The sequence below is a fragment of the Python bivittatus genome, unplaced genomic scaffold (assembly GCF_059951505.1).
Source record: "Python bivittatus isolate LINGU-HERP-01145 unplaced genomic scaffold, Pbiv_v1 ctg000480_np1212, whole genome shotgun sequence".
Classification (NCBI taxonomy): Eukaryota; Metazoa; Chordata; class Lepidosauria; order Squamata; family Pythonidae; genus Python; species Python bivittatus.
In genome coordinates, this window is record NW_028277075.1 from 6,724,011 (window position 1) to 6,751,266 (window position 27,256).

General features: G+C 39.8%; 2 protein-coding genes and 1 long non-coding RNA gene across 4 annotated transcripts in view; 2 read left to right on the forward strand and 1 right to left on the reverse strand.

Annotated features, from left to right (window-relative positions):
* Positions 1-8,257, forward strand: part of STON2 (stonin 2) — an 85,562-nt gene extending 77,305 nt beyond the window's left edge. For both annotated transcript variants that reach the window (XM_007434312.4, XM_025170568.2), the window contains exons 6-7: positions 1-203; positions 6,562-8,257. In XM_007434312.4, the coding sequence (XP_007434374.1) occupies positions 1-203; positions 6,562-6,645 (287 nt within the window). In that variant the 3' untranslated portion in view covers positions 6,646-8,257. The remainder of the gene's footprint in view (positions 204-6,561) is intronic.
* Positions 3-26,586, reverse strand: LOC103052374 (uncharacterized). The gene is made up of 3 exons (XR_015796944.1): positions 26,470-26,586; positions 3,975-4,064; positions 3-141 (listed from the first exon to the last, which is right to left on the reverse strand). It is a non-coding gene; the product is annotated as an uncharacterized LOC103052374 (long non-coding RNA).
* GTF2A1 (general transcription factor IIA subunit 1) overlaps positions 25,183-27,256 on the forward strand; it is a 23,809-nt gene continuing 21,735 nt past the window's right edge. Inside the window, exon 1 of the mRNA XM_007432743.3 lies at positions 25,183-25,568. Coding sequence (XP_007432805.1) covers positions 25,539-25,568 — 30 coding nt within the window. The 5' untranslated portion in view covers positions 25,183-25,538. The remainder of the gene's footprint in view (positions 25,569-27,256) is intronic.

Below are 27,256 nucleotides of genomic sequence, written 5' to 3' on the forward strand. Positions count from 1 at the left end.
CTGCAGGTCATCCTCATTGCTTCTTTTGCCACCTGGAGCTTGGCTCAGACCAGGAAGTGCCTTCTCGTTTTGTCCGCTACGTGGATGTAGACTTTGATATGCCAACCAGTTCAGCATCCAAGGCTGCCATTCGGTCCATCTCTGTGGAAGGCAAGACGGATGTGAGGAAGTGGGTGAATTATGCAGCACATTACAGTTATAAGGTATGGTTGAACAACTGATAACCCCCCCACACACACACACACACTTTTTTTCTTCCAGAGTTGGAGTGGCTTGGAGGAGCTTGTGGGTTTGCTTATTTCTGCATACAAATAAAACTTTTCATAGCATGCCTCCTAGTAGAATCACTAATGTATGAACAGTCAGATCTTTTATGCTATCTCATGTAAGTTGCCTGTAGTAAATTAATGGTGCATTCTCCAGCTTTTTGGCAAAACATACATTGTGTGAAAAGGCCCCAGGCTCAGACCCTGACATCTCAAATTAAATGATCTCATATAATGAGTCAGAAGGATTTTTTTCCTGGGCCCCAGGAAAACCACTTTTAATTACAATGGGACAACATTCTGTACAATACTTAGCTTTTCAGTATGGATTCTTAGATTATTATAGAATTATATTATTATTAATAATATAATTAATAATTAGATTATCATAGAATGGGAAGGAACCTCAGAGGTCCTGTAATCCAACCCACTTGTCAGAACAGGATCTATTGAATTGTTCACTCATATGGGTTATAACACCTATGCAGAACCACTTTTGGACACATGTAGTCATATAACATCATTTGGGAAAGGCCCTACTTCCCTGTGTAGTTAGACATGACTCCTGCTGAACCCCTTCTGTTGGTTTTGGTTTGTTTTGAACTGTCATAGTGTTTAGCATGTTCATGCTTGATCTGATCATGCTTCTGCTTTATCAAATACTTTCTTATTTTTTCCTTCATAATTTTTAAAAACATTACTTAATATTCTCTCAATTCTTCCTCAAAACTCTTTATAGTTTTTTCTCAAAACATCTTGTCCTCCTTTCTAATTTAATTTCCTATAGTTAAACTTCAGTTTTTAACCTTGAACCTTTCTCTGTACTTACCAATATCTTTTTTTGCCCAAACACTAAACCACTCCTGTTCTTACTTCCTCCTTGAATATTTTGTTAGCCCTTCTTGACTCTTTTATTGATTTATAGGTAACCTAGACTTTTATTAATTTTAACCCCGCCCCCACTTTCCCCCAAGTCACTTGTTTTGTTTCTTCCAGTTGCTTCTTTCAAGCATCTGGGCTGAAGTCAGTTGCTCACAGTAGGACAAAAACAGTTCATCTCCTCCTACAATGCCATTCTTTTCTTGAGCCTTCACCTTTCTCCTAATGACCTCTGTGGAACTCCCATGTGGGTGAACACAGAAATCTTGCCTGCCTTCTTCTCCAAGCCTTCCTAGATTTTGCTCAGCTGTTTTCCAGCTCTTCCTTTCTCTGTTCCTGGCAGCTGTTAGGATTCTTGACTCTGCATAACAAAGTGTTGAGGGAAATGACAGGACTGCACACACACACACCCCTGACTTCTTTTTAAGGTCGGCTTTGCCTGGAATTCTGAGGTGTTCAGCCTGCTGGATTACTGATTATAGCTTCTCAGCTCCTGTCTTGCCTACACACACCCATAGCTCCAGCTGCAGTCTCCCTTCCTCAGCTCACCACTTCATCCTCTTTCTCCTTGGAGGTCTTAAAGTCTTGAAGTACTTAGTTTTGTGATTTCTGGTCTCCTTTTCTCCTTTTTTTTTGTCCTCTCCAGTTTGCCATTGTAAAGTTCCCATGAACACCAATCTCTTCTCTGATGAACAGCTCTCCTCCAATTAGTTCTCAACTGTCCCTGTTTAATACTGTTCAGCTCTACCTCCCTATTTCTAGAAGAGTGCTTGCCTATGTACTGCAGGACATGAATTTCTGTGGGAGACACTCAACTGGTGGCTTAATGACCTTGGTGAGAAGCAAGTAGATCTGCCATCTCATAACCATCTCAACTGTTTGTTTTTTTTTAGTTCTTCTGACTTTGGGATATAGATTGCTTTCACTTTCCCATTTTTAGAAGGATGTGGCTCACATTTATAGATCTGCAGAATGTATACTTTCATGTCTCTAAAAGATCTTGCTATTGCCACTTTCACTTGTTAGTAGTTCTACTCATTTACTAATTTTAGTGTTTAATTATTTGGCCTCTCTGTGGCTCCATCTATTTTTTGTATATGTATGTTATGTCATACCCTCCACCTCCAAGGTATATAATTTCATTCCATTATCTAGATTACTGATTCCTACTTACATATTCCCATGTCAAGCTTTTTCATGACATAGTTCAGGTGCTTCTGCATCTTGTTCTCTGGATCAGTTATAAGAAGTCTCCCAATCAAGGAGCAACAATAGATACTGCCAGAGGAGCCACTACCTTACCACTGCCATGACTCCATATGCTTCAGGTGCTTGAACACAAGTTTTTCTCTATAACAAAAGTCAGAGCTCTTGTTTTTCCCCAACTATTGGATCATATTAAATTACAATTTCAGTTGTTTGCTTCACCAAACTGGCCTTGTTCCTCTGTTTGTTCATTTGAACATTAAGAGGCTCCTTTCCTTTTTTCCATTCTGTATTAAAGAATTCCTTCCACTGGTAGCAGAGAGCAGAAATCTCACTGGAGACATTCCTTTTGTGCATCCTTTGGCAATGCATGTCCTCACCATTATCCATATCTGGATGGGTAGCCCATCTCTAGGGTTTCTGTATCCTAGGTGCTTGGCTTCATGACACATCAACAAACTCAAGGTTCTTGCAGTTTGGAAGGCACTGGAACTGTCTCCATGGTCATATTGTCCATATTTTATTGGACCATTCTGCAATAATCTAATTCATAAACCAAAATGTAGCACAAAGTTTCCCCCTCTTTTAAATCGTAAATTAAAGTTTGGATGGTTTTTTTTTCCAAAACAAAAATAGTTTTTATTAATCCATTTTCAAACAAATATACATAAAATAATATAAAATAAAAATGAACAATTTACCATACACAAAAACAAGAGGAAAGAAGAACATTACACAATAAGAAAGTACATAAAAAGAACAACAGAAACAAAAACACCCTGTAATTACAACTGTATCCTAAGTACACCAGATGTTGTTAGTCTTTAAAAGGAAAAACTAAACGTTCAATGTTGCAAGTCTGTCCAATTTTTTTTCCCAAAGGGAGAGATAATGTGACATTTTCTGTTTAACCAAATGTATAATTTTTTTTTCAAAAATTGCTAAATCACACATCTCTGAAATCCAGTCCTTTGTATCTGGAATTACAGAATTTTTCCATCTCATAAAGATTATTCTTTTTGCTATTGATAGAACATGAAAAATTCATTTTTGTTCTGAATATGTTAAATTCCAAATCATTGGCATATAATTCAGAACAATATACATATCTTTAAAAACTAGTTTTCTCAATAATTCTATCAATGTATTATAAAACATTACTCCAGAAGGTGTGTAAAGATCGGTCACCCCATCTTCATCCAAGTAATCCATACACCTGAATGCTAAAACACCCTTGTCAACCAACTCAAAGGAATCAGAAAAACCACCCACAAATAGAAACTGTATCCATTGGCAATGGCTCTCATCAAATTCCCTTGAGCTAACTCCAAAGCCAGTTGGCTTGCATCACAGGACAACTGGCACCAACCTGCTTGCATCTCAGAACAGCTGACAGTGCCTGTTATTTTGCAACAGAATGGGATAGATCCCCATTCTCTTGCTGAAGCCTTCTACTTTTCTAGAAATGAACTCAGATTTTACATGTGCATAGCCCATCACTTTGTTCACTGGAGTCCAGAAAAATATCAACATGGATTTAACCAAATGCTTTCTTGGTGGCCTTTGCAATAATGGCTGTGCTATTGTTCTGCCTTGCCTGTCAGTTGTACCTTCTGGACTTACCCAGTTCTTCTCCATCCATCAGGGACAAGTCTTCCATGCTGATCTCAATTCCCTCTGCATTGCAACTTGGAAAATTCCATTCCACCACCCCTTTAGACAAGATAGAGCAGGTTAGGTTAATTTCTCAGAAGCTTCTTACAAGGTAGTTCTCCTAGATCCACAGCTCTTGCAAAGCCCTTCATGGCATAGGGCCTAGCTTTCTAAGGAATTCCTCTCTGCTATTGTTTCTGTTTCTGGTAAGATTGAACAGAGTGGGCGTGCGTCAGGTCTGATCTATTAAGCAATGCCATCTAATGGAACCTAGTATAGAGCGCTATGGAATGGCCTTGAATGGAATTTTCAAAAGCTGTTACAGAAACAAGGACAGAAGTATTCCTTGAATCCTAGAAAGGAGATACTGTTAGGGAGAGACTCAAGCTGGCTCCTCCCCAAATCATCAGGTTATAAGAGGGAGGGAAGCACAAGCAGACCTGCAAGATTCTCTTACTATATCCTATATCAACAAAGTGTAGTTCTAATTTTCCCGTGGAGTCAGTTTCCTGACCTGGTCTATCTCATAGGACTGACACCTAGAAGGTGTCCCTTCTCTGTTGTGCCACCTGTCCACTGGAATAGTATTCCTTTGGAGGTTCAAACAGCCCTGACCCTCCACCTTCCTCCATCACTATAGTTTCACCCTATTCCCACAGAAATGTAATCTTTGAAAGGGTCTCATCTTTTCTTTGGTCAACTTGCTATCCTTTAAATGAACCTTGAAGACTTGGCTGTTTCCCCAGCCTCTGGGTTAGGTTGAGTATGCATCAGCCTGAAAAGGTTATATTCAGTGTTCGTGCTATGTCTGTTTCCCCTGGCTATGTATTTCTTTGTTGAATTAATATATTGGATTTTGTTTTTAATCTGTACCCTTCTGTGAGTTGGCTGTCCTTATAGACTGAAATTATAAATAAATAAAAATAAATACATGGTGGCCTTTCTTTTATATTTGAAACTGCTAGCTTTAGTTCTCTCTTCATTAAAGAGAGTCATATCATTATTTTTCCTTCCTCAGGCAGTACTTCTCTTTCTAGTCTGCTAATGAAGCATTTTATGAGCAGTCCGGTATATTTCCATCCAACATTCCTACCACTTTGGGCCTATAGTCTTGCCCTTGTTCTCTCTGTATTTTAACATTTAAATCCTTTCAGCTTGTGTCTCCTGTCCCAGTTCATTTCCTCTCATGGATGATAGTCTTTCTGGTAGCCAGGAAATTGGCTCATTGGCTGAAGAACTGTGTGCCTTATATCTTCCCTTCTTTATTTGTATAGGAATGAAGTAGCCTGCCCAGATACTTCCTTTCTTCCAAAATCAGTCTCAGCCTTCCATTTGGAATCATATTGCCTACTTTTTTCCCCAAACCCCAAAACACCACTGAAATCATGGCAGCATTCTTTAAATGTTCATTGCACTTTTGTTTTTTATCTGAATTATACAGAACCATTCACAAGAATCAATGTTTATTCTTGACCATCCAAGGTCCATCTAAAGAGCTTGGTTCTGCCCCCCACCCCACACTTCAACTCCCCAGCCCCCAGAATTTATCCTAAGGAATAATAGCAACTATCAAGTTTTGCCACAAGTTGGCCAAATAACTGAATTCCCTTCTGATCATATGCTTAGTTCACAAGAGAACAGCAGCATTGGAGCCTCCCTCTGGGGTTTTCCCATACTGGAGTTATGTCAAGCAGCCATGTGGGTTGTCCTCCACTTTCATCCATCACTATAGGCTGGATCCACTGACATAGAGATATAATTTTTGGAAGCATCATCTTTTCATTGGTCATCTTATGAACTAGACATCTGCTGGTTAAGAAGTTTGTTGCTTACCCATGTGAATCACAGAGATTGTGGTGAAGAAGAAATGGTTACCTGCCTATCACTGCAATTCTTGAGTGGTCATCTGTGAATTCACACAGCCCACCCTCCCACTAGCTTGGTCTCAAGTGACCTTATTGTTCTTTCAGATCCACTATATTGGTCTTAGGAACTGAGGGGGTTTGAGAGGAGCCATGCTTGCTTGTACAGTATGCATAGAGGGTGAGATTCCACTCAATAATTATCACAATTATGTAAACTGTAGAAGATTCTAGATGGGGTTCTGTGCATTTATCATCTGATTGGAGTCACAAATCGCCAAAGAACTGAAGCTACAGATAAATATGCCTCATTCAGTATAATTTTATATGTGCATAAATCTGATGGAGAGAAAGAAAAAGTATATTATATATACCAGATGTTTTTTTCTTTGTTCCCCCACTTGCTTTATATAGGGTTTGGGGAATCCCTCCCCCTCAAATTTATATATCCAAGTTTGGAGGACTTTTCCATCCTCCAATGGACCACCATGGCACTACTTCAGTGCTTCTGATGTCAGCAGTGTGGGAGGAGCCTGCTTTTGCTGGAGTCTGTTCTGCACACCTGTCATCTGTGGACCAGAGTACTGTCCATCCTTGCTTTGGAGCAAGTTGTTCTTGAGTGAAACACTACAAAACAGAAATTAGGTAGCCTTCCACTGTTTTCCACAAAACTTCCAGCTTCCTTTTCTTTTCAGGTGGAAATAGAGAGGAAAAAAAGCTTGAATCCTGATATCTTGGGAGAAGACACTGACAGTGCCAAGGAATGTGCTGTACAGTGAAAGAAAGAAGTAGCTGTTGTTTGAAAACAATAAATGCAACAGGATTTGAAGAAAAGGAACACTGTGCCTCACTTCTGCAGCCAGAAGAACCAGGAAGTATTTGGAGTGTCATATCTCTCTTACCATACTGAAAAAAATTCTTTTGAGATTTGTTTGCAGCAGCTTAGTATTCAGGTAGAATTACACTAAGTATATAGGCTTGTGGTGGACTCAAGCCTGTCTTCATCTGTTCCAGTATTCTTTCTATAGCAAATAACTATACAGGTAGCCCTTGATTTACAACTACAATTGAGGCCAGCACTTCCATTGCTAAGAGATGTGGTTGTTAAGTGAGTTGTGCTGGATTTTACAACCTTTTTGCCATGGTCATTAAGCAAATCATGTGGTCATTAAGCAAGTCTGGCTTCCTCCATTGACTTTACTTGTCGGAAGCCCCCAGAAAGGTCACAAATGGCAATCACGTGCTCCCAGGACATTGCAACTGTCATAAATACATGCTGGTTGCCAAGTGCCCAAATTTTGATTTTGTGATTGCAGAGATGCTGCAACGGTTGTAAATGCGAAGGCCAGTCATAAGTCACTTTTTTCAGCACCATAACTTCGAACGGTTGTTAAACAAATGGTTGTAAGTCGAGGACTACCTATATTTTGTAAGCTATAGCTATCACAATCCTAGTCTTGTTAAGTGTTTTCCAGCCATACACTTGACATTTCCTGATAACTGGTAATTCAGTCCTCAGTAGAGTTCTTCCAGGTGGTCTGCAACAGCCCTGGGGGTGGGGATGGAGGTATAGAAGTCATTCCCTGTTTTCTATCATGCCTATGGCTCACAATGAGAAATTGTAAACAACCTTTCCTCTCAGTTAGGTAGACAGCCATTGGGAATTCCAAATGAAAGACACATGAACTAACTGTTCCTATATGCCATCTTTAAGGCAGAATATTTAAATACTGTATACTTCCCTTGAGTAATCAGAAATCTTTTATGCATTAATTAGATGCCAGGGTTATTCTTTAGACATGATTTAGTTATAATTACCAGTTGGAAGGGACTAGGTTACTTTTGGATCATTCTTTCCTGGGAAGATAGGGGAAACAGATTTAATCCCCGCTAGATGTTTAGCTAGACTGGTTACCATTTGTCACTACTCCTTTAATATACTACAGTTTAAGTTTCGAAGGGGTTGGTGGAAAGTTGCTTAATTTTTTGTAAATGCTGACAATGTTACTTTCAAATTCTGTCCCAACATTACATTTTATTTCAGAAATACTGCAAAATAATAATTTTCCGTGTTGCTAGGCAATTAATATTATTACCTTATACAAGGTAGACATAGTGACAGTGCAGAGAAGGTTGTTATGAATTCTTGAGTCCAACACAGTCTTTTTCATAGAGATGAAAACTTCTTGAGAATCTCAACTTATAATTGTTTTTTAAGAATCAAGTTTCTAGTCCACAGGGTTCTGGAAATATTCTTAAATATGTCTGGGCATATCTTTGAAAAACATTCAATGACTAGATATTGGGGCTTCATTACTCTGCATATCCTTTTTTATCCTCCCTATGGTCAAAAAAGTAAAGTTACCAGTCGCTATAGGATTTGTAGTCCAACATACTGGAGAAGCACCACGTTAGTGAACAGCAAATATAATCTATAATCAGGCTTTTTCTCAAGCAGAATTTGGATTACTTTTGAATGGGTATTGATATGTCTGTATGAGTACAGACAATCCTGTTGGGTATATTGCCTCTGAAGATGCCAGCCACAGTTGCTGGTGAAACATCAGGAAATCTGTTGTTTAGACCACAGTCACTCAACCCTGAAGCCCAACACTGCTCGACAGATACTGACCATGAAAGCCTATACACAGAATCCTGTCTAAAACATTGCAATACCAGAAGTCCCAGCTTTAAGTCAATTATTAGGGCTAAACTAGATGCAAATGAAGTTTCACATATCTTGTCTTATAGAACATATTATTCAGAAAAATGGGGTTTAACACCTCTTCCCCTGGAATTTTGTGGTTATGATGAAATCACTGTCCAAGATTGTTACTTGTATAAGGAGGGGAAGCTGTCATTGGTACTAATGGCAGATTTACTCATGGGCAATTTCAATAGAAGAGAATATATGTAGCTCAGAATTGAACTATAGAGTCCTTGGTGCTCTCTGAGCTTGGTTGTTGGCTTGCAGACATTTCATTACCCAACTAGGTAAATTATCAGTGCGAATAAGTGTGGGGTTTGCTCCCTGTTTATATATAGTAGCTTGTTCCGCCAGTTTTGGTGGGGGTGTGGTTTTCTCCTTGGTAATTCTTTGATTATGGTAATGTTTTCTGCTTTATTGTTTGCCTGGTGTTAATCCCTGCTTATCTGGGTGTTGGCTGCTGGAGAGGATGTGTTCTGGTCTTTTTGTTTCCTTCTTAGCTTTTTGTTGTCTCTTTTGAATGGTGTGTAAATGTGGTTTATCTATATGTGTCTATTGATGGCTGATTTGTCTGAATGCCAAGCTTCTGGAATTCCCTGATGTTTTTAGATTTAGCTTGGTCTAGGATGCTCATGGTTTCCCAGTTGAAACTATGGTTGAGTCTGTCCATGTGCTATGAGATTAAGGAGTTTTCATCAAGTCTTCTGACTACTAGTTGGTGTTCATGGATGACTCACTGTATGTTGGAGAAAAACACACACACCCAAAACTGGCAGGGCAAGCTATTGTATATAAACAGGGAGCCCCACACTTAACTCGCACTGATAATTTACCTAGTTGGGTAATGGAATGTCTGCAAGCAAACAACCAAGCTCAGAGAGCACCAAAGACTCCACAACAGCAATTTCTATAAATCAGACTTTATCAAAGCAACCCTTTAAAAATATTTCCTTCCTTCCTCCCTCCCTCCCTCCCTCCCTCCCTCCCTCCCTCCCTCCTTTCTTTCTTTCTTTCTTTCTTTCTTTCTTTCTTTCTTTCTTTCTTTCTTTCTTTCTTTCTTTCTTTCTTTCTTTCTTCCCCCTCCCTCACCCCCCCCCCCGTAGGAACGAACCACTTAGGCAATCTCACAAGAAATTCAGATAAGTAGTTTTTACTGAAGAAAGTACAAAGCCATAATCAAATTTTTGCAACTGCTTTGATTCAAGAGCTACCGTTTTTACAATCTGTTTAGCTTTTCTTCTTGATTTATATACCAGACTATTTAGTCCTCTCTTTTGAGTTGCCTGACTTGTTTCCATCCGTCCTTTCTTTTTACAATGGTCAGATTTGCTATTATCTTAATTTTCACTGACTGTGTGAGAAGTAATTCTCACAATACCAATAATGCCCCTGCCTTTGTAATGATATAACTTTTTCTCATCTGAGTATTTGGTAGGGCAAAAGGGTACAATGGGTTTTGATTGGCACATTTCTGTCCTTTTCTCACTGCATATCATCTAGATAAGCCTCCCAAACATCTGCCTCTGTCTCCTAGCTGCATTGAACCAAATGTTGTTTCACAGGAGTTGGTTTGCACATTTAGTTGCAAATCATAATATTTATAGAAAGTATTTAAATGTTATGCAAGCTTTTCTGAATCAGCCCTTCATTTAAAAGCTGTTTCAAAAAATTCTGAATGCCTTTTTCAGTGAATACTAAAGCATGAGGTTAAATAGAAATCTTTAAAAATGCTTATTTCACATGCCCTGACATATGGGTGTGGTAGAATATTCAAGAAGCCACTTTTCACCTAATCTCAGAGAAAATCATTTGGGGAAGAATGGACAAGGAGAAGATTCTCTCTCTCTAATATAGATCATGGCCCATTGAAGAGTTTAAAATGTAAATATTAGCATATTTTGAATGGTACCCAGAAGATATTCATCCCCTGGCGACCAAGTTTAATGTGCTCTGAGCAATTAGTCGCCTTCAGGATATATCCTTATGAAGACTGCACTAACAATAATTAAGGTATAAGGGAATGTATGATGATTAGCAAATAGCAGCCACATCCTGGACTAATGACTTAACAAGAGAGAGGGGACTGTAGAATTGAGGAGAAGCTGAGACTCCTGGCTGATATTTGTGCCCTCACAAATGAACCATCACTGTTGATTAATAACATCTGCCTTATATAGATTCACTTTCAACTGACGTTGATATGCAGTCCATTGTTCCAGTGAATTGCAGATTGTAACATACCATCTAATTTAAGTCCTCCATATGGGCAAAATCTTTCTATGGTGTTGCCAGCTTTGTAATGGGAATCCCATTAATTTATTGTTAAAATAAATGTTACCTAACATAAAGCAACCCCAAAGCCCTTAAAGACTTGTGAGGATAAATAAAAGGGCTTGTATTGCAATTATGTCGTTGTTCAGTGCCTCCATACAGATAAGTCATAACCTCTTGCACTAATGTGATTGTTGTTTTTTACATACTTTGTAATAGGTTTCTACCTTTTAATGTACTTTGAAAAAGTCTATACACTGGCTAATTCTTTTTAAAAATATTGTGACACTCCTCCATCCCATCAGAGAAATGCCATTTTGGAGTTTGGGAGGGACTGTTGAATAAATGCAAATGAAATTCCACATTCACAGCAGTCACGTCTTCATTTTTACATTGTTGCTGTTGTTTTCCTTTATATTCTTTACATAGTTTAAAAGGAAAAGATAATGTCATAATATATATTATGACTTCTCTTCAGAGAATGAAGAGAAGTCATTATATATGAATGATTAAAAGATGAATGAGTCAGAGTTTCAAGATGCGTGTAAAAAGGTGACTACATGAGAAACTTTGTTGCCATCTTGTGGTTTGATGTTGGTAATGTAATTCAAATACTGGGGGAAAAAATCTAGCAACACGAGTCCAATTGTAATAAAATACAAAATTTGAATATTTGTATAATATAAGAGAATGCACAGAGATTGTTTTAAAAATAATTATTAAATTACAAACAAAATACATCGATGGTGTATTTCATACACTGCCAGATAACGATCTGGACAGTCAGAAAATTAAAAAATGACTAAAATCAATAAAAGCAGGATTTGTGATCAGTCACAAAATACATCTTCATCAGGAAAAAGATCAAAATAAATCTCAGCGATCTACATACATTCTGCACAGATGATAATTTCTGCAAAACATATGACAAAAAATAGCATGCCACTACTGGCATCAATGTCTTAAGAGGCCAATATCCATTATCAGTAATATGCAAACACTGATAGAAACTTGTTTAATAATCCTTTCTGTTGCATTGTTGTAAATTAGGAAAACATGATTGTACACTATACAGATAATTTCAAATCTGTTTCTAGTCTTTTGTCCTTTGATATTTTTCTCCTTTTAGGAAGCAATTCAGCGTGACTCAGCGTGCTTTTATTGTCTAATATGAACTCTAACCCTTTCCACAATGTTAACAAAAAAAAGTTTGGTTGCCCTGCAGTGACTGTTCATCAAAGCAATTGAGAAAAAATGGAGGAAACCTAACCAGGGGTGGGGGTGGGGAACAAGTGACTTTCTAGAACAGTGTTGTCCAACATGGCTGGCTGGGGAATTCTGGGAGTTGAAGTCCACTCATCCTAAAGTGGCCAAGTTTGGACAAAACTGTTCTAGAAGCTGTTAGATTCTGACTCCCTCAATGCCCAAGTATTGCCCATGCTGATTGGGACCAAGTGGAGGTGGTATCCAACAATATTTGCAAAGGTACAAGTTTCCACACATGGTCTAGTACCAGCTCTAAAGCAAGTTGGTAGCTTTGGTTGGGTGACGAGGAGAATAACAGAAAGAACTGCAGTGTAGTTTCAGAGGAGAAAATATTGACATAGTTTATGGTGATGATGGCAAGGCATTGGTATCAGGCATGCCATTAAGGCTGCAGGAAATCTAAAGTCTATGAGTGATTTTTTAAGGCTTGATTTAATCAACTTATTTGAGGTCCCATTGATGCTATGAGAAAGATTTAAATATGACCAATGAAATTTCACATACAGGTAGTCTTTGCTTAACGACCACAATTGGGACTGGAATTTAGGTCACTAAGTGTTGTAGTTGTTAAGTGAATCATCACATGGCTGCTTCAGTTAGCGACCGCAATCCTGGCATTCCCAGCTGCCTTAATTAAGCGAGAATCGTGGGTCATTAAGCTGACAGAGTCCCAGGTAAGGAGTACGGGGGTGCCTCAGGGGTGGGGGAGGCCCTGGGAGGCTCAGAGCTGACCGCACACAAGTGGCAGCCACCCCTGGAAGCCTCAGCCACCCCAGCCCGGCTCTGCAGCGCTTATGAGTGCAGGGGCACTGCAACTCTCCCCACCCGCCCATCTCCACCCACATCTATGCCCTTTTGACCGACCTGCATAGCACCTGTAGTGGAAGGGCTGGGGCTGAAGTACAGACCAGAGACCTTCAGCAGTCTCAGCCAGCGGCAACTCTCCCCAGGCCTCAACTTCAGCCCCAGTGCTGCCGCTGCCACTGAGAAATGCTGCCTCAGGCCTGTCATGAACCACAATTCAGAGCCTGATTCTGAATCTGATTCTGACTAGGTTGCTCCAGCTGAGCCTGGGGAATGTCAGCCTCAGGAATCATTAAACCATGATGCATCTGAGGCTGATCAGCCTACAGGCATCTTCCAATCAGCTGGAGCAGTCAGATGATGAGGCATGACCCCCAAACCCCAGTTCCAGACACACAGGTGAGCAGAGCAGCATCAATCAAGGAGACTCCTCGCAATGCAAAGGGTGAGCCCTGAATAATTGCAGCCAGCTGCCAGCAGAGAGATTTATGTAGCTTGCTTTGCCTTCACTCTCTGTTGGAAAACAACTCTTTGAAAACCTAGTTCATGTCTTGTGTGTATCCTGTTCTTGAATTCCTGACTTTTGGACTGGCTGACTACTCAATTTGGCTTCATGACTTTTGGCAATGTAACTAGACTACATTCTTTCACTTCTCTGACTGCAAACAGTATTTTACTTTGCTAAGTCTTTGATTTACAACTTGTATGCTGTTATCTGCTTCTGCTCCTTGGCAACTGTGTCTGCTACCTTGAAACAGAACAAAGCCCCACACCACTGACCTTTGCCACTTCACACCATTCCCCAAGCCGCACCTCTCATTCCTTCCCCAAGCCGCGTGTCCCATATCTTTTGCAAGCCGGCGTCCCATTCCTTCCCCAAGCTAGTTCCTCTTGTTCCTTCTGCAAACCGGTGTCTGATTCTCGCAAGACTTCGGGAAGACCAGAAGATTTCTGAAGGATCACAAGAATGGGACGCCAGCTTGCAGAAGGTATGGGACATGCGCCTTGGGGAAGGAACAGGACTTTGGCTTGGGGAAGGAATGAGAGGTGCGGCTTGGGGACGGAATGGAACGTGGATTGCAGAAGGTATGAGGGATGCGCAACTTGGGAAACAGTGTGAGGCAGTGAAGGCCAGCAGTGTGGGGCTTGAGGCAGCATTTCTCAGTGGCAGCAGTGGCACTGGGGCTGAAGTCAAGGCCTGGAGATGGTGGCAGCTGGCTGAGATTGCTGAAGGCTTCGGGCCTCTACTTCAGCCCCAGTCCCAGCACTTCCACCGATGAGTACCACTGTGCAGGGCAGCCAAAATAGTGTATGGCACTTTTATTTCCCAAGTTTCAATAAAATGCCAATAAGAAGACTTGAGATGAGACTTCTGATGAATAGCAGATGTATTTTGATCAAGACACAGCTGGGTGACCCCAATCAACACATTAACAAGAGATGTTGATGGAATCACACCTCACAAAACAAACATCAGAGGCTTTATAGACATTTAAATATGTAATCAGATAGTACATCCCCTCATACCCATACAAGGGATTTTTGGGACGGTCTGAGCAAGTGAAAGGTGGTTCTTAGGAAGGTAAACTTAAATGTAACTTTTTCTTCTGGTTACCAAGGGAATGGCATACAAGATTTTTCTTATCTCTCTCTAGAATGTAGGGCCCCACAACTGTTGCAAACTTGGTACAACAAACAGCTTGTATTCAGCTAATTGTTTATTCGAAGACAATCCGGGCATTCAGCAAAGAGATAAGGGGGGGGAAGAAACCAGTGCTCTTTACAAAGCAAAAGCAAGTTAACCCTTTAGAAATAAAATAGAGTGCACTGTTACAGGTATGGTTATACATTATGTGAAGCATATATATACTGTATATATATAAAATATAAAATTGTGTATATATAGAATATAAAATTGTGTATCAAAATAATGCCCTTCAATAGCATAGATGGCGGGGGGGGGAGATAGACGGGGGGGAGATAGATGGGGGGGAGTTGCAGCGCCCCTGTAGTCATAAGTGTAGGCAGGCTGCCAAGCACCTGAATTTTAATCGTGACCGCGGGGGCATTGCAACAGCCGTAACTTCAGGGACCACTCATAAGTCCATTTTTTCAGCGCCATCATAATTTTGAATGGTCACTGAATGAATGGTCATTAAGCAAGGACTATCTGTATCTGTATCTCTGGTGACTCTTAATGGATTTTTGCTGACATCACGACTAAAATGATGAGACTTTATGGATTTGCTTATAGATAAGAGATAGGATATGGGAAGAAGAGGTCATTTGTTGTATTTTAAGAGAAGGTGCTAAGTTACTAAAATTGTTTATACTTGTGATGAAGATGGGAAGTCACTTCTTTACATATTTCTTTTCTTTTTCTCTACTATATTCTTTTTTCTTTTCTCTTTCTCTTTCTCTTTTGTTCTTTTTTCTTTCTTTTTTGCACCTTCTATTTTTTTCTTTTTATTCTATTTTTAGATTGTATTATTTTTTACTGTTTTAATTGTAATCTTTAATAAAACTACTATATAAAAAAGATTTCACATATCTAGATCAAGCTTTTGAAAATTTAGAAAAAATGTTGTAAATATAAATAAAAATTGGCATCTCTGTGTCACTTCATATTGTTTTACAATATAAAAAGCTTACATAACAAAGTATTTGACTTTGTAGGCTACAATTTAAGTTTTATTCAATCCAAAATAGATACTTTATATAAGTTCAAACTACAGGTAGTCCTCAACTTACGGCCACAATTGGGACTGGAACTTCCATTGTAAAGCAACGTGGTTAAGTGAGTCCCGCCCAATTTTCCAACCTTTTTTGTCATAGTCATTAAGTAAATCCCATGGTTGTTAGGCGAATCACACAGTCACTAAGTGAACCCAGCTTCCCCCATTGACTTTACTTGTCAAAAGCCCCCTGGGAAGGGCACAAATGGTGATCATATGCCCCCAGGACACTGCAACCATTTTAAATATATTCCAGTTGCCAAGTGCCCGAATTTTGATCATGTGACTGCAGGGACACTGCGAAGGTTGTTAAGTGCAAGGACCAGTCATAAGTCACTTTTTTCAGTGCCACTGTAACTTCAAACAGTTGTTAAACAAATAGTCAGTCGTAAGTCGAGGATTACCTGTATTACTGTTCATTTCATAATAACAAAACCTTTAACATTATCTAGTTTGTCATGTGTCTTCCAATTTGTATTCAATTTTTTATAGAATCATAGAATGTTAGAATTAGAAATTATTTTAGAGATGATCTAGTCAAACCCTCTCCCCTGTGTAGGAATCCACTACATTTTTTTTTCAATTTTTAAAATAGTGAAATCATCACCATCATCACCCACTACTAGATCATCTACCATCTCCCAAGGCAGTTGGTTCCATCACTGAACAGCTCTCATCATTAGGACCTTATTTCTTGATGATCACCCGAAACCTATTTTCTTGTAATTTAAACTCACCTTTTTTGCCTAGTCTTCTGGAACAACTCTGAGCAATTGCCACATCATTTGTGTAACAATCATTCAGATTCTTGAAGATAATTGTCAGATCTTCCTGCAGTCTTCTCTTCTCTAGGCTAAAGATATCCAATACCTCCAAACAGTTTTTTGCTCCAAGCCCCTTAGCACCTTGACTGCTCTCCTCTGGACATGCTCCAGTTGACTATGTCTTTCCTAAAATTCAGTGCCCAGAATGCAACACAGTATTCTATGGACAGTCTGGCCAATGCAGAAGACAGGAATAATGGCTAGGTTGTCGATATAACCTAGGATTGTGTTTGCTTTTATGTAGCTGCATCCCACTGTTTACTTATGTTCAGCTTGTGATCCACCAAGACACCCAGATCCCTTTTTCATGTATCACTGCCCACTATGGACCCTCCCATTATGTATTCATCTTTGATTTTTTGATACCCAAATGTAGGACTATGCTCTTCTTCATGTTGAAATGTATCTGCTGGTTTCTGCTTATTGTTCCAGCTTGTCAAGTTCCTCATGAATCCCAATATTCTCTGAGGTGTTTGAAATCAGAAAGAGTCTGATGGCATTTTTTCTGATTAACAACTTTGGGAGAAGGGGAAGGCAGGTTGGTTATGGAGATGAAGACGTGAGACAGATTACAAGTAGCTTATCTGCAATGTGTCATCATCTGCTAGCAGTGCCCCTCTCATTCTACACAGGACAACCAAAAGAAACTCTGTGCAAAAGAATTAATGGACCCAACTTTGATATCAGGACTTAAAACAAGGACAAATTAATATCAGAGCATTTTAATTGCCCAGAACACTGTGCTGCAGATCTCAAAGTGACCATTGGGGGGGGGGGAGAATACCATGATTGAGTGGAAGATTATTGAAAGATTTCAAACTATCTCAAAATATGTCAACAAACACAATTGTTAATTGTAATTATCATAGAATTAACAATTAGAATAGTCTTTTTTCATTTGGTGCCCTCCAAATCCATTGGAATTGGCTGATTATTGTCAGAGCTGAAGTGCTAACACATATGGAGGACACCTGATAGTGAATCAGCCTTCTCTGAAGAATATGAACAAGGATCACAGTTACAAAACACATATAAATATGATAAACAAACGTGTGTCTTCCATTATGCATGTTTTTTTCTCACATTATTTTGAATTTAGTGAGACTTAGTTCCAATTAAGTAAACTGGGTGCAGCCCTAAGTATACATTTCCAGAGTCTAAGGAATGGGATACTGAAGATGTTTCAGTGTTAATTTATAGAATAGATCATTCTAAATTCAAATGCAATGTTATTTGAGGGACCACCTCTTCCCCATTACATCTCCCCATCCCATCAGATCCAGTAGAAGAGGTATGTTGTGGGTCCCATCTGCTAAAGAGCTATATCTGGTGGAACCCCAGAGATGTGTTTTTTCTGCTGTGGTCCCCGCCTTCTGGAACATCATCCCCCCACCCCCGGGCTCCATTCCTGTTAACTTTTCACAAGTCCCTCAAGACTCATCTATGTCATCAGCCTTGGGGGCCCCAAGGGAATGGTCAGTTGTTGAGGTGGCTCACTGTTGTTAATACCTGTCACTCTCTCCTTGCCTTTTTTTAATTGTAGTATTAATTTTTAAACTCTTGTTTTTTATATTGTTTTTTAATTTTTTATTGTGCGCCACCCAGAGTCACATTTTGTGAGATGGGCGGCTATATAAATATGATAAATAAATAAATCTTACTAGTAGGTTTTAATACAGATGTGCTCTACAATATTTTTAATAACTGAACCACTCCATAGCAAGGAACACTATACTATACATATTAATAGCAGATAAAATCCATGATTTTGGGGAAGGGGAAATCAAATTATTTTTAGTTAAATTAGATTTTTAATTTAAATCAGATTTTAAAATTTTCTTATGGTGTTAGATTAAAATTTTAAAAAAAGATATACTCATAGCTACAACATGAGAGCAAGTTAAAAGACATGGAAGCTTACCTTTTTCTTTGGCCCCATCCCCACAACACAACTCACTAGAAGGAGTCAGCATATGACTGAGTTTGTTTCCAGTTAAATTTAAAAATTGACTGCATCAATTTTGGCTATCCCCAGGAGCTGTGGGAAGAGAGAAATGGGGTCCTGGAAGGAAGGCTTTGAAAACCCCTCTTGGGAATCAGAGGGAGCCCAAGGCACCACATCTCACGCATGCGTGCACAGCCCCATGACACAATTGTATTACTTGAGTGATGCATTTTGCAACAATAGAATCCAGTGAAACTGTCAATGGTGACTGTCAGCATTTTGTAAAATTCATTAGCATTAATAATAATGTAAGAGCTGGTATGACAAATGTACTTCTTAAAAAATGGAAGATATTTGAATTGCCATAGCTAATATGAGGGCAGAGCTATAGAAATAGTGCCAGCCTGGAAGAACAGAGAAGGCACTGATCTGAGAGATTCTCACATTGTTTTCCTCCATGCAGTTCTCATTCATTGAATTGGTGATCAATGATGCTACATCAGCTTCTAGTGAGACTGATTTTTAAAATATAATTCAAAGCATCTATGTGTTTTCTATTCACTGACTTATCAGTGACGCATTTTGAAGCAGCATCTGGGAAATCATTCCTGATACAGACACCACTGAGTGCCACACAATTTGAAAGTCAGGTAGAGGCAATAAAGCCTATCAAACACCAAACTGGAGATAGATAATGCCATAGTTGCCATTTCGGAGGCTAATTCTCTAACATGATTTGTTAATGGGAAAACAATAGCAGGGAAAATAGGACCACTAGAAATATACAGGGTTTCACATTTCTGTAGGGATTACGTTGTAGCATGGCTACAATTACCATACAGTATGTCCTTTATTATAAAGGACAGTCCTTTATCTCAGAAGGCTATCTTTTAGATTTATTTATTTTTCAAAAACTCACTTTTCTCCTTTATTTTGGTCATTTAACTTTTACTATACAAATGGTACCACTTAATGCACAGTCTTTCACATTCACATGAAAAATATGGAAATTAAATTGTCTTTTTAAAATAAATTTACATACATACTGTTTGATTTTAGATATTTTTATTAGAATATGAATTTTTGTAAAGTTTTTCTTGGTTTTGCTCTTGGATTTTCCTTTGTAAAGCAAATTAATAAACATACGGTAAACTTTTTTTTTTTTTATCCCTATGAGCCTCTTTCAGATTTGCCCCTTCTTCAGGTTTGTCCTTTATTTTTTCCAAGAAAATATGGTCACCGTAAGGATGGCCCTGTTTAAATAAATGTTGTAAGCAAGAGACTCCGAAGTGTTGACTTGGTATATCTGGAACAATGAAACATCTGGACAAAGCAAAGTCATACCTTTATTTGGGATGTTATATGATATTCCAAAACTCCTCACTATATCTGAAAAAGACCTACGCCAACATTGCAGGGCACTAGAGTCAGTGTTGATAGATGATGACATATGCAATATTGATGCAAGTGATTTAGAAAGCCCTTTGGAGATGCATTTCAGCAGGATCAACTCCAATGGCTATTCTGAAATATATATGCACAAGTAAAATGACTACACTCTTTCCAAATGTTTTTGTTGTTCTCTGACTGCCCCCAACATTTCCTGTAACAGTTGCCAGCAGACAATGTAGCTTCCCTTATATAAAATGAATAAAAACACATCTATGCTCAACATTAACACAAAAGAGGTTGGTTGGCATTTTCAAAACAACCAAGAAAGCAGGGAAAACACCACCTGATTATTCAAATAGATAAAATTCCCAGTGTTTCCTATTCAGACAAGAAAGTTATATTTGCTGGCTGCTCAGGCATTTGAAAGGTACTTAACAGTTTTGAACAAGGCATTTTTACTGTTAGTTCCCCTCTATTGAGATAGGTAACAGGACATAACGGGAGGAGGACATACTCTGGTTTGTCTTTTATAATTTTTTTACCTTTTCCTGAAGGTAGAGAAAAGGAATTGCACAGAATTGAGACTTTTCAACATTTGGGGTTAAGCAAGGGGGCTTTGACGGACATTTAAGCTCCCTGCTTTAGAGGCCAAAATATTATGTGTGGGCTGGCTAAACAATACTCCATAAAAGAGATCCCCATTTGGGAATATGATAACGAAGTTCCTATATTGTGGGTAGGATAGTACACACATAACATGCAAAAGATATGGCAAAGAAATACAACATTTAATCGCCTATATAAAACATTATCATGAGAACTTCTGCTTTGAAGGTGCTGAAAGGAATGTGCCAGGATAACCTGAAGCATCTACAGGTTAATAAACATTCCTATGTTGTTATACTTTTTTTTCCCCCCCTTAAGGACTATATGTATTCTATGGTTGTAGATTTTGGACGTTCTCATGTTTGAACAAAAAGACAATTGTTTTAATATTATGGTAATGCTAAGCAATTAAAGACAGACATCCTTAAAATCACCATTCCATTTATTGGTGAAAATTAATCTGAACATATTTTAGCTAAATAATTGCTTCATAAGGCATGTAGCTTCTAAAATGAAATCTGTACCTCTTTCCAAGTACTGCAATATTTATCCTGATTACATCAAACAAGAATGAACTTTTACTAAAAATGATGATAGAATCTTCCTGAAGAGTGAATAAATTACGATTAAACTGAATCTTACTGATTAGCATTTTAATGTTTTTTGTTTTGGCCATTATGTCCACTGCAACTGGATGGAAGGAAAGAAATAGTTTTGAGCAAGGGAAGAATCACTTTGGCATACCTCAGAAAACAGCTATGCAAACTTGTACTTCCAGTAGCTTTTCACTGGAGATGATCACTTCCTATTATTTCTTTCTGGGAGGCAAAAATATTCCAGTCACTAAACCAGGCCCAGCTTACCCATATAGGCTTACACTGCCTGGGGTTTGAATGACAACAGATAAGAATCAGTTGTCCCCACCAATGGAGACTCACCCACATAGAAGAGAGAACAATCAACATTTTCTGCAATACAGTAGAACAAAAAGCCCTTTGTGGGGACCTGTCATTACTGGAAATAAATATGCCTCTAGAAGTTGGTGCTTTGCCTTGCATCATGCCAGCTTTTTAAAAATTTATTTACTTAATATTTTTTAAAAGTCAAGAGAGGTAGGGTGCCTGGTGGGCACCATGTGGTCTAACCATGCACTAATCTTTGGTAGGAGTTTCCAGCCAGGAAACCTGCTGCTGTTGTTATGCTTGTAAAAGTCCTGCACATAAGCACAAAAGACTACCTGACCTGGGGCTTTAAGCCTTCTGTTGTTTGGAACTACTCACCAGGGAGTGGTACACATTCACTTAGATTACACTGACTACACTGCATGAGCTGTGTAATCAGGCTGCAGCAGAAAAAGACAGGTGGGAAGCAAGATAATTTCACTGATGTTGTTTTGGAGCCAGATCTGGTCAACCTGTGATTTTTCAGAACTGTTCCCATTCCAGATGGTCATTATGAGAACTATCATATCATGTTATTAGCTGGTATATCACTTCTCTTCCTTCTCCTCCTTTTCCCTTTTGAGGTATCTAGAGTCTCTGCCGGTAATTTCAAACTTTTGAAATTCATTGTATGTACGTTTTTAACAGTCCTTTTGACTGAGTAACTTGAAAACAAGCTTAACCGTACATTAATACACATACAAAAGATTGTGGAAACATGTAGCTTTAGAAAATAAAAATTGTGACAGCAGTTCCTTCTAGAACACAGCTTCATGGGTGCTCCCAAGTCTCAATTTATGAATTAAGTTTTATCTTAAAACTAAACAGTGGCTGGTGCTGAAGCAATCTGAATGAACTGACATTTTAGATCTTAGAGTGTACTGCTGGAGAAAGGAAGCATTCAGCAAAACAAGAGGATATATGTGGGACAGAATTGCAGAAATCTGCTGTGGCACTGAGAGAATTTTATGGATGCTATTAGTAAGGAGGTAATGAAGAAAGAAATGCAGATACATCTGTGGGTAGAAGAATAGAAAAAGGGGAACATCTTATTCTGCACTTCCTTCCCACAGCCTTTTCTTCTGTATTGTTTTAAATAAAACTAGCTGTTTTTGATGATTCTGTGACCTACTTTAAATTAAATGTAAATTAAATGCACAAATGTTTTAAATAGATATTTAAAATAGCATTTATATAAAAGTCTGTCAAATAATTTATTTTACATTTAATTTGATTAAAGGAAGGAGTAACCACACTGGGATTTTTTTTTAACTGCAAAAGACAAAAAATACTATTGTGGTATTTTACAGACGAATTTACTATTGTTTAAGCTGTTGTATATAACAGCCCACTTCATCAGGTGCAACTGATGATGCATTTACTGTAATGCTGTGGACTGCCTCCAGAAAGGTTACACAATAATAAATAGGTCAGCAGTTTTGTTGTTGTTGTTTATTAAAACAACTGATGTAAGTTATATATCCAAGCACCTTTAACTTTTACAGTGGGGATAGGCCATCTTTTAGTGATTAGGGGTCACAGTATTATTGACTGAGGGCCACATTGAACAGGGAGTGGGGTCACACTATGACAGTGGGTAAGACCATGATATAAAAGCAAGTGGGATTCTAACATAAAAGCTGGTGGGCAAAGGAGAAAAACTCAAAGAAAAAACTGGAAGACAAAAGAAAACAAAACATTTCAGCATTTCAAACTACCAGTTACCACACTGGTTTTTGTTACCACACATATGACAGCATGGGAGCTGCGTGCAGCCTATGGGTTGGGGACAGCCTACCCATGCTTTAAGAGAGAGTGCTGTAGACCATTCCCATGACATTATCAGATAAAGCAGGTTTGAGGTACCCTTCTCTTTCAGCATCACATGTGACAGGAAGTGCCAGAAGATTGCTCTCATTTGGGCTTATTCTTTCTTTGTTCATTTGCTTTTTTTTTTATTATCCAAAGTCAGCATCTATGATGCTTAATACTCACTGACTTGTTTGCTGTCCCTCCTAGGTTACCCTTTCCCCGTTGTTCATTTTTGTTTAACTTTTATACGTCTTATATAAGGGCAGGGCTATTTGGCTATTTGCATATATAATATACTGTGATTCAATAAAAATATTTTTCCTATGGTTAATACTATTCTCTAACCCCATGACATGAATATAATGTAAAATGGAATTTAGGGATAAATTAAATGTACATCTCTGGCTTAGCACTTTACATTCAAATGGCACATAGATTTCAACAAGGTTAACATTGATCCAATGATTCTGTGTCCATATCTAGCACACTAATAAAACACCCTGTCCCTTCTGCTTAAAAAAGTGATTGATACAGGGTGATTATAAATGTCTATGTACAAAAGTGATGAATATCACAGCCAACCAACTGCTAGGTTTCTATGAGCTTAAGTAAATGTGAAAACAGTAATAACATCTGCAAAAATGTGAAACTAAAGAAACAGTACAAGAGCAAGAGCATGTAATGTGATCTATGAAAACAGTGCATGTTAGCACATTTTAGAGTGCTATGTCTTAACACTTGCTTTGCATTTAAGGGAATCAATGTTACACATGCAGTTAGTTTTATAAGAACCAAGATTACAAGCTATTGGCAAGGGAAAAGCAGATTTCTCATTCCATGCAAATACTGATTGATGTTACAGGTTTCAGTTGGTTCTACTCACAAAATTTCAAGAAAAGTAATGGAACTTACTTCTGCTAAGATGGTACATTTTTCATTTTGATCAGTTGTATTTGTCTATTTTAAAAAGATGGCTATTTTCATTAAGAGAGAGAAATTTTGTAGATAAGTTTGATTCATAAATTACCATGTTGCTTGGATTGTGAAAAACATAATTTCATTTTCACTGGTCCTCAGTACTGGAAAAATACTGAATTCATGACAGTACACGTTTTACTGGTTTTACTAGTACTGGCTTGTCAACCCTAAACCCAAAAGAATGTCCAAAGCGCTAGAAGTGCATCATTTGAACTATCCAAAGAGGTTCAGGAAAGGGCAAGGGAGATATCCAACTTGCTTTCCAAACTCCTGCGATTTCCATCAGTCAGAAACCTACATGAAAGCATGAAACGAATCTGAACTCAGGTTCCCGAGTTCCAGCCCCAAACTGAGTTGCTCCTTCCAAGCAAAAATCCTTTCCCGTTTCATCCACGACTTCCTTCACTGTAGTATGTAATTGAGAAATTATTGGTGGAGAATCATTTGGCTGGAACTATTAAGTTATGGAGAGTCAAAAACTCTGTCTCATCTACTGCAATTCCTCAAAAGAGGAGATTGCCATCTGCCTTCTGCGCATCTCGAGATTTAGCCCTTGTTAAATCCAATTCCTTTCTCTTCATTTGATTTCAGCAGAGCAGAGATTATGAAACCGTTAGGTTTTCTGTCTGCGCACGAGAGGCAATCAACAGCACGCTAACACGCATTACTCTACAGATCACGGATTTTTTAATCATTTTTCCCGCCCCGCGAACACGGAAACCGGAAACAAGCTTTATAATTTGTATTTTCCATCTCTATGGCGGAAATCGCTGAAGCACCTCTAGATAGAGGGGTAACATTGCTGGGGGGGCATCTCTGTTTGCACTGAGGGCACCTTCCTCGGTATCGGCACCGCTGCATTTGAAGCGGGAAAAGGGCCACGTCCCAGCCAGGACTGTTGCGCAGTCTCTATGGCGGCCGGTGGCCGCGTAGCTTAGCCCCACCCCTGCGCGTCCTGGCGCCAGGAAGGCGGAAGAAGTTCGACGAGAGGCGGAGGAAGACGATCTCTCGCTCCTTCTCGCGGCGCTTCCCTCCTTCTCCCCTCCGCGGCCTCCCCCTTTCTCTGGCCGCTCGCGCAGCTGCTCGGCACTCGCTATATAAAGGGCGAAACAAGCGGAGCAGACGGCTGGCGGCTGCAGCCCAAGGGCCGCCGTGTGAGGCAGGGCCGCGGGGGAGAACGAGAGGGTGGCTTCTTCCGCGCGGGCGGGTTAGCCGGGCTGAGGAGGACGCCCCTGAGGCGAGACAGGGCGGAGGAGGCGGACAACGGCAGCATCAGCGGCGGGGAAGGGGCCCTAGCTCGCCTCAGCTTGCTCTTGTCCGGAGGGGGGTGTCGGGGGCGCCTCAGCCGCTCTGCCTCGGGGTGTGTGTCCTGCCCGGGGGTGGTGCGGGACATGGCGAGCTCGACTAACACAAACCCCGTGGTAAGGTCCAGGGTCGCGCAAGGGACTCTGAAAGGGAGGGCGGCGGGTGGGTGCGCGGGCGGGTGTTCGGCTTGGGGAGGCAAGGATGGCGGGGCACGGGCGAGACGGCGGCGGCGGGAGCAGCAGCAGCGACAGCCCCGGATCCGCGGGCCTCCGTCCACTCCTCCTGGGGGAAAGGGGTGGGGGAGCGAGCGATCGTTGGGCGCTGCTTCGGGGGAGTCGCGGAAGAGGCGCCGCGGGGTCTGGAGGGAGCCCGCTTCGCCCCTGCGAGTGGGGGCGGGGAGGGAGTCGGGGGCGCTTGGGCTCGGGAGTGAGGTGGCGGTTTTTTCCACCCTGGGGGAAAGGCCGGGGGGAGCGCGCGCGGGGATGAGGATTCGCCCCCAAGCATTTAGCCTGCTACCGTGGTGGTTGAAACCGCCTCTTTCCTAGAATATAGGCATTGGTAACGAATGGTTGAAAAGCACTTTTAATTCCTAGTCCGGCAGAAAACGACTCTTTTTCCTTCCCTTCTCTCAGGGATATGTGTGTGTGTGTGTGTGTATGTATGTATATGTATGTATGTATATATATATATATATATATATATATGCACACACACACATATATGGGAAAAGGCCCTTTTGATCTGTCTGAGTGTTTTTCAGGAAGCGCTTTTATTAATAGCCTCTCTTCTTTCCCGCCTCCTTTTCTATGCTTCTCCCTTCAGCTCTTAGAGGACAGGCTCAGTTTCTGGGTCTCGGTTTCACATCGGTATACAATAAGCAGTCACACGGAAAAAAAGCCCTCCTGGCCCCTTTCATCACTATTACCTAGTTCTGCACTAAAAAAAAAAAGCAATGCAAATCAAATGCACTCAAAAATAAGCACCCCACCGGCCAAAAATAAACCCCTGCTGACCAACCGGAGTCCTGATGGCTCCTGTGCTGATTTGGCGGCTCTCATTTTGTGCTCTCAGATCCATCATGGCTTCCCCTTGCTTTTCTCTCTCCCTGCTCCTTGTGTTCCTCCTCCCTGTGGCTGCCCTGTTTATATAGAGCCATTGCCGCTCTCTAATATAGACTCTGCCAGGATGGGAAGGTGCTTTCCAGCCCCACGTCACCGCCTCTCCATTTAAACACCACATCAGCCTTTAAATACGGAGAGAGCTGTGGAAAGCAGGCTGGGAGGTGCCTGCACTACATAGGCACAGACCAAAAAGCGCTCTCTTTGTTGCTTAGAAGCTGTCACTAGGTCTTTTCAATTTCTTGTTAGTGGGACTGTCATGTGATAAATAGCTGCTGTTTCTTTTTTTCTGCATAAGGTTATTCTTTTTTAATTGTGTAAAATACAGAAGAGTTTTTCTCCCCTCTTTAAAAAGTTATTTGGGATGACTAGCTGACTTCAGTGGCATTTACTAGATGAACTTAGAATTAGTTTTTAATAGGAAACCAAAACAGTACATACTGTATTTTGTAATAATATGCAACATGTAATTATTTTTCTTACTCTTAAACGTCCTTTTTTCCTTTGGAGTGTAGTAAAATATTCGTGGATATTATTGAACTGTTCTAGATCTTGCTTGAGAATTGAGGCTCGACTACCATTGTTGTCAGTGTGACTATATTGCATGACAGCAAAATAATTTGATTTAGCCATCAAAGATGAGCATTTGAATGCTCTGTAATATATAGTTGCAGTAGTCTTAATCT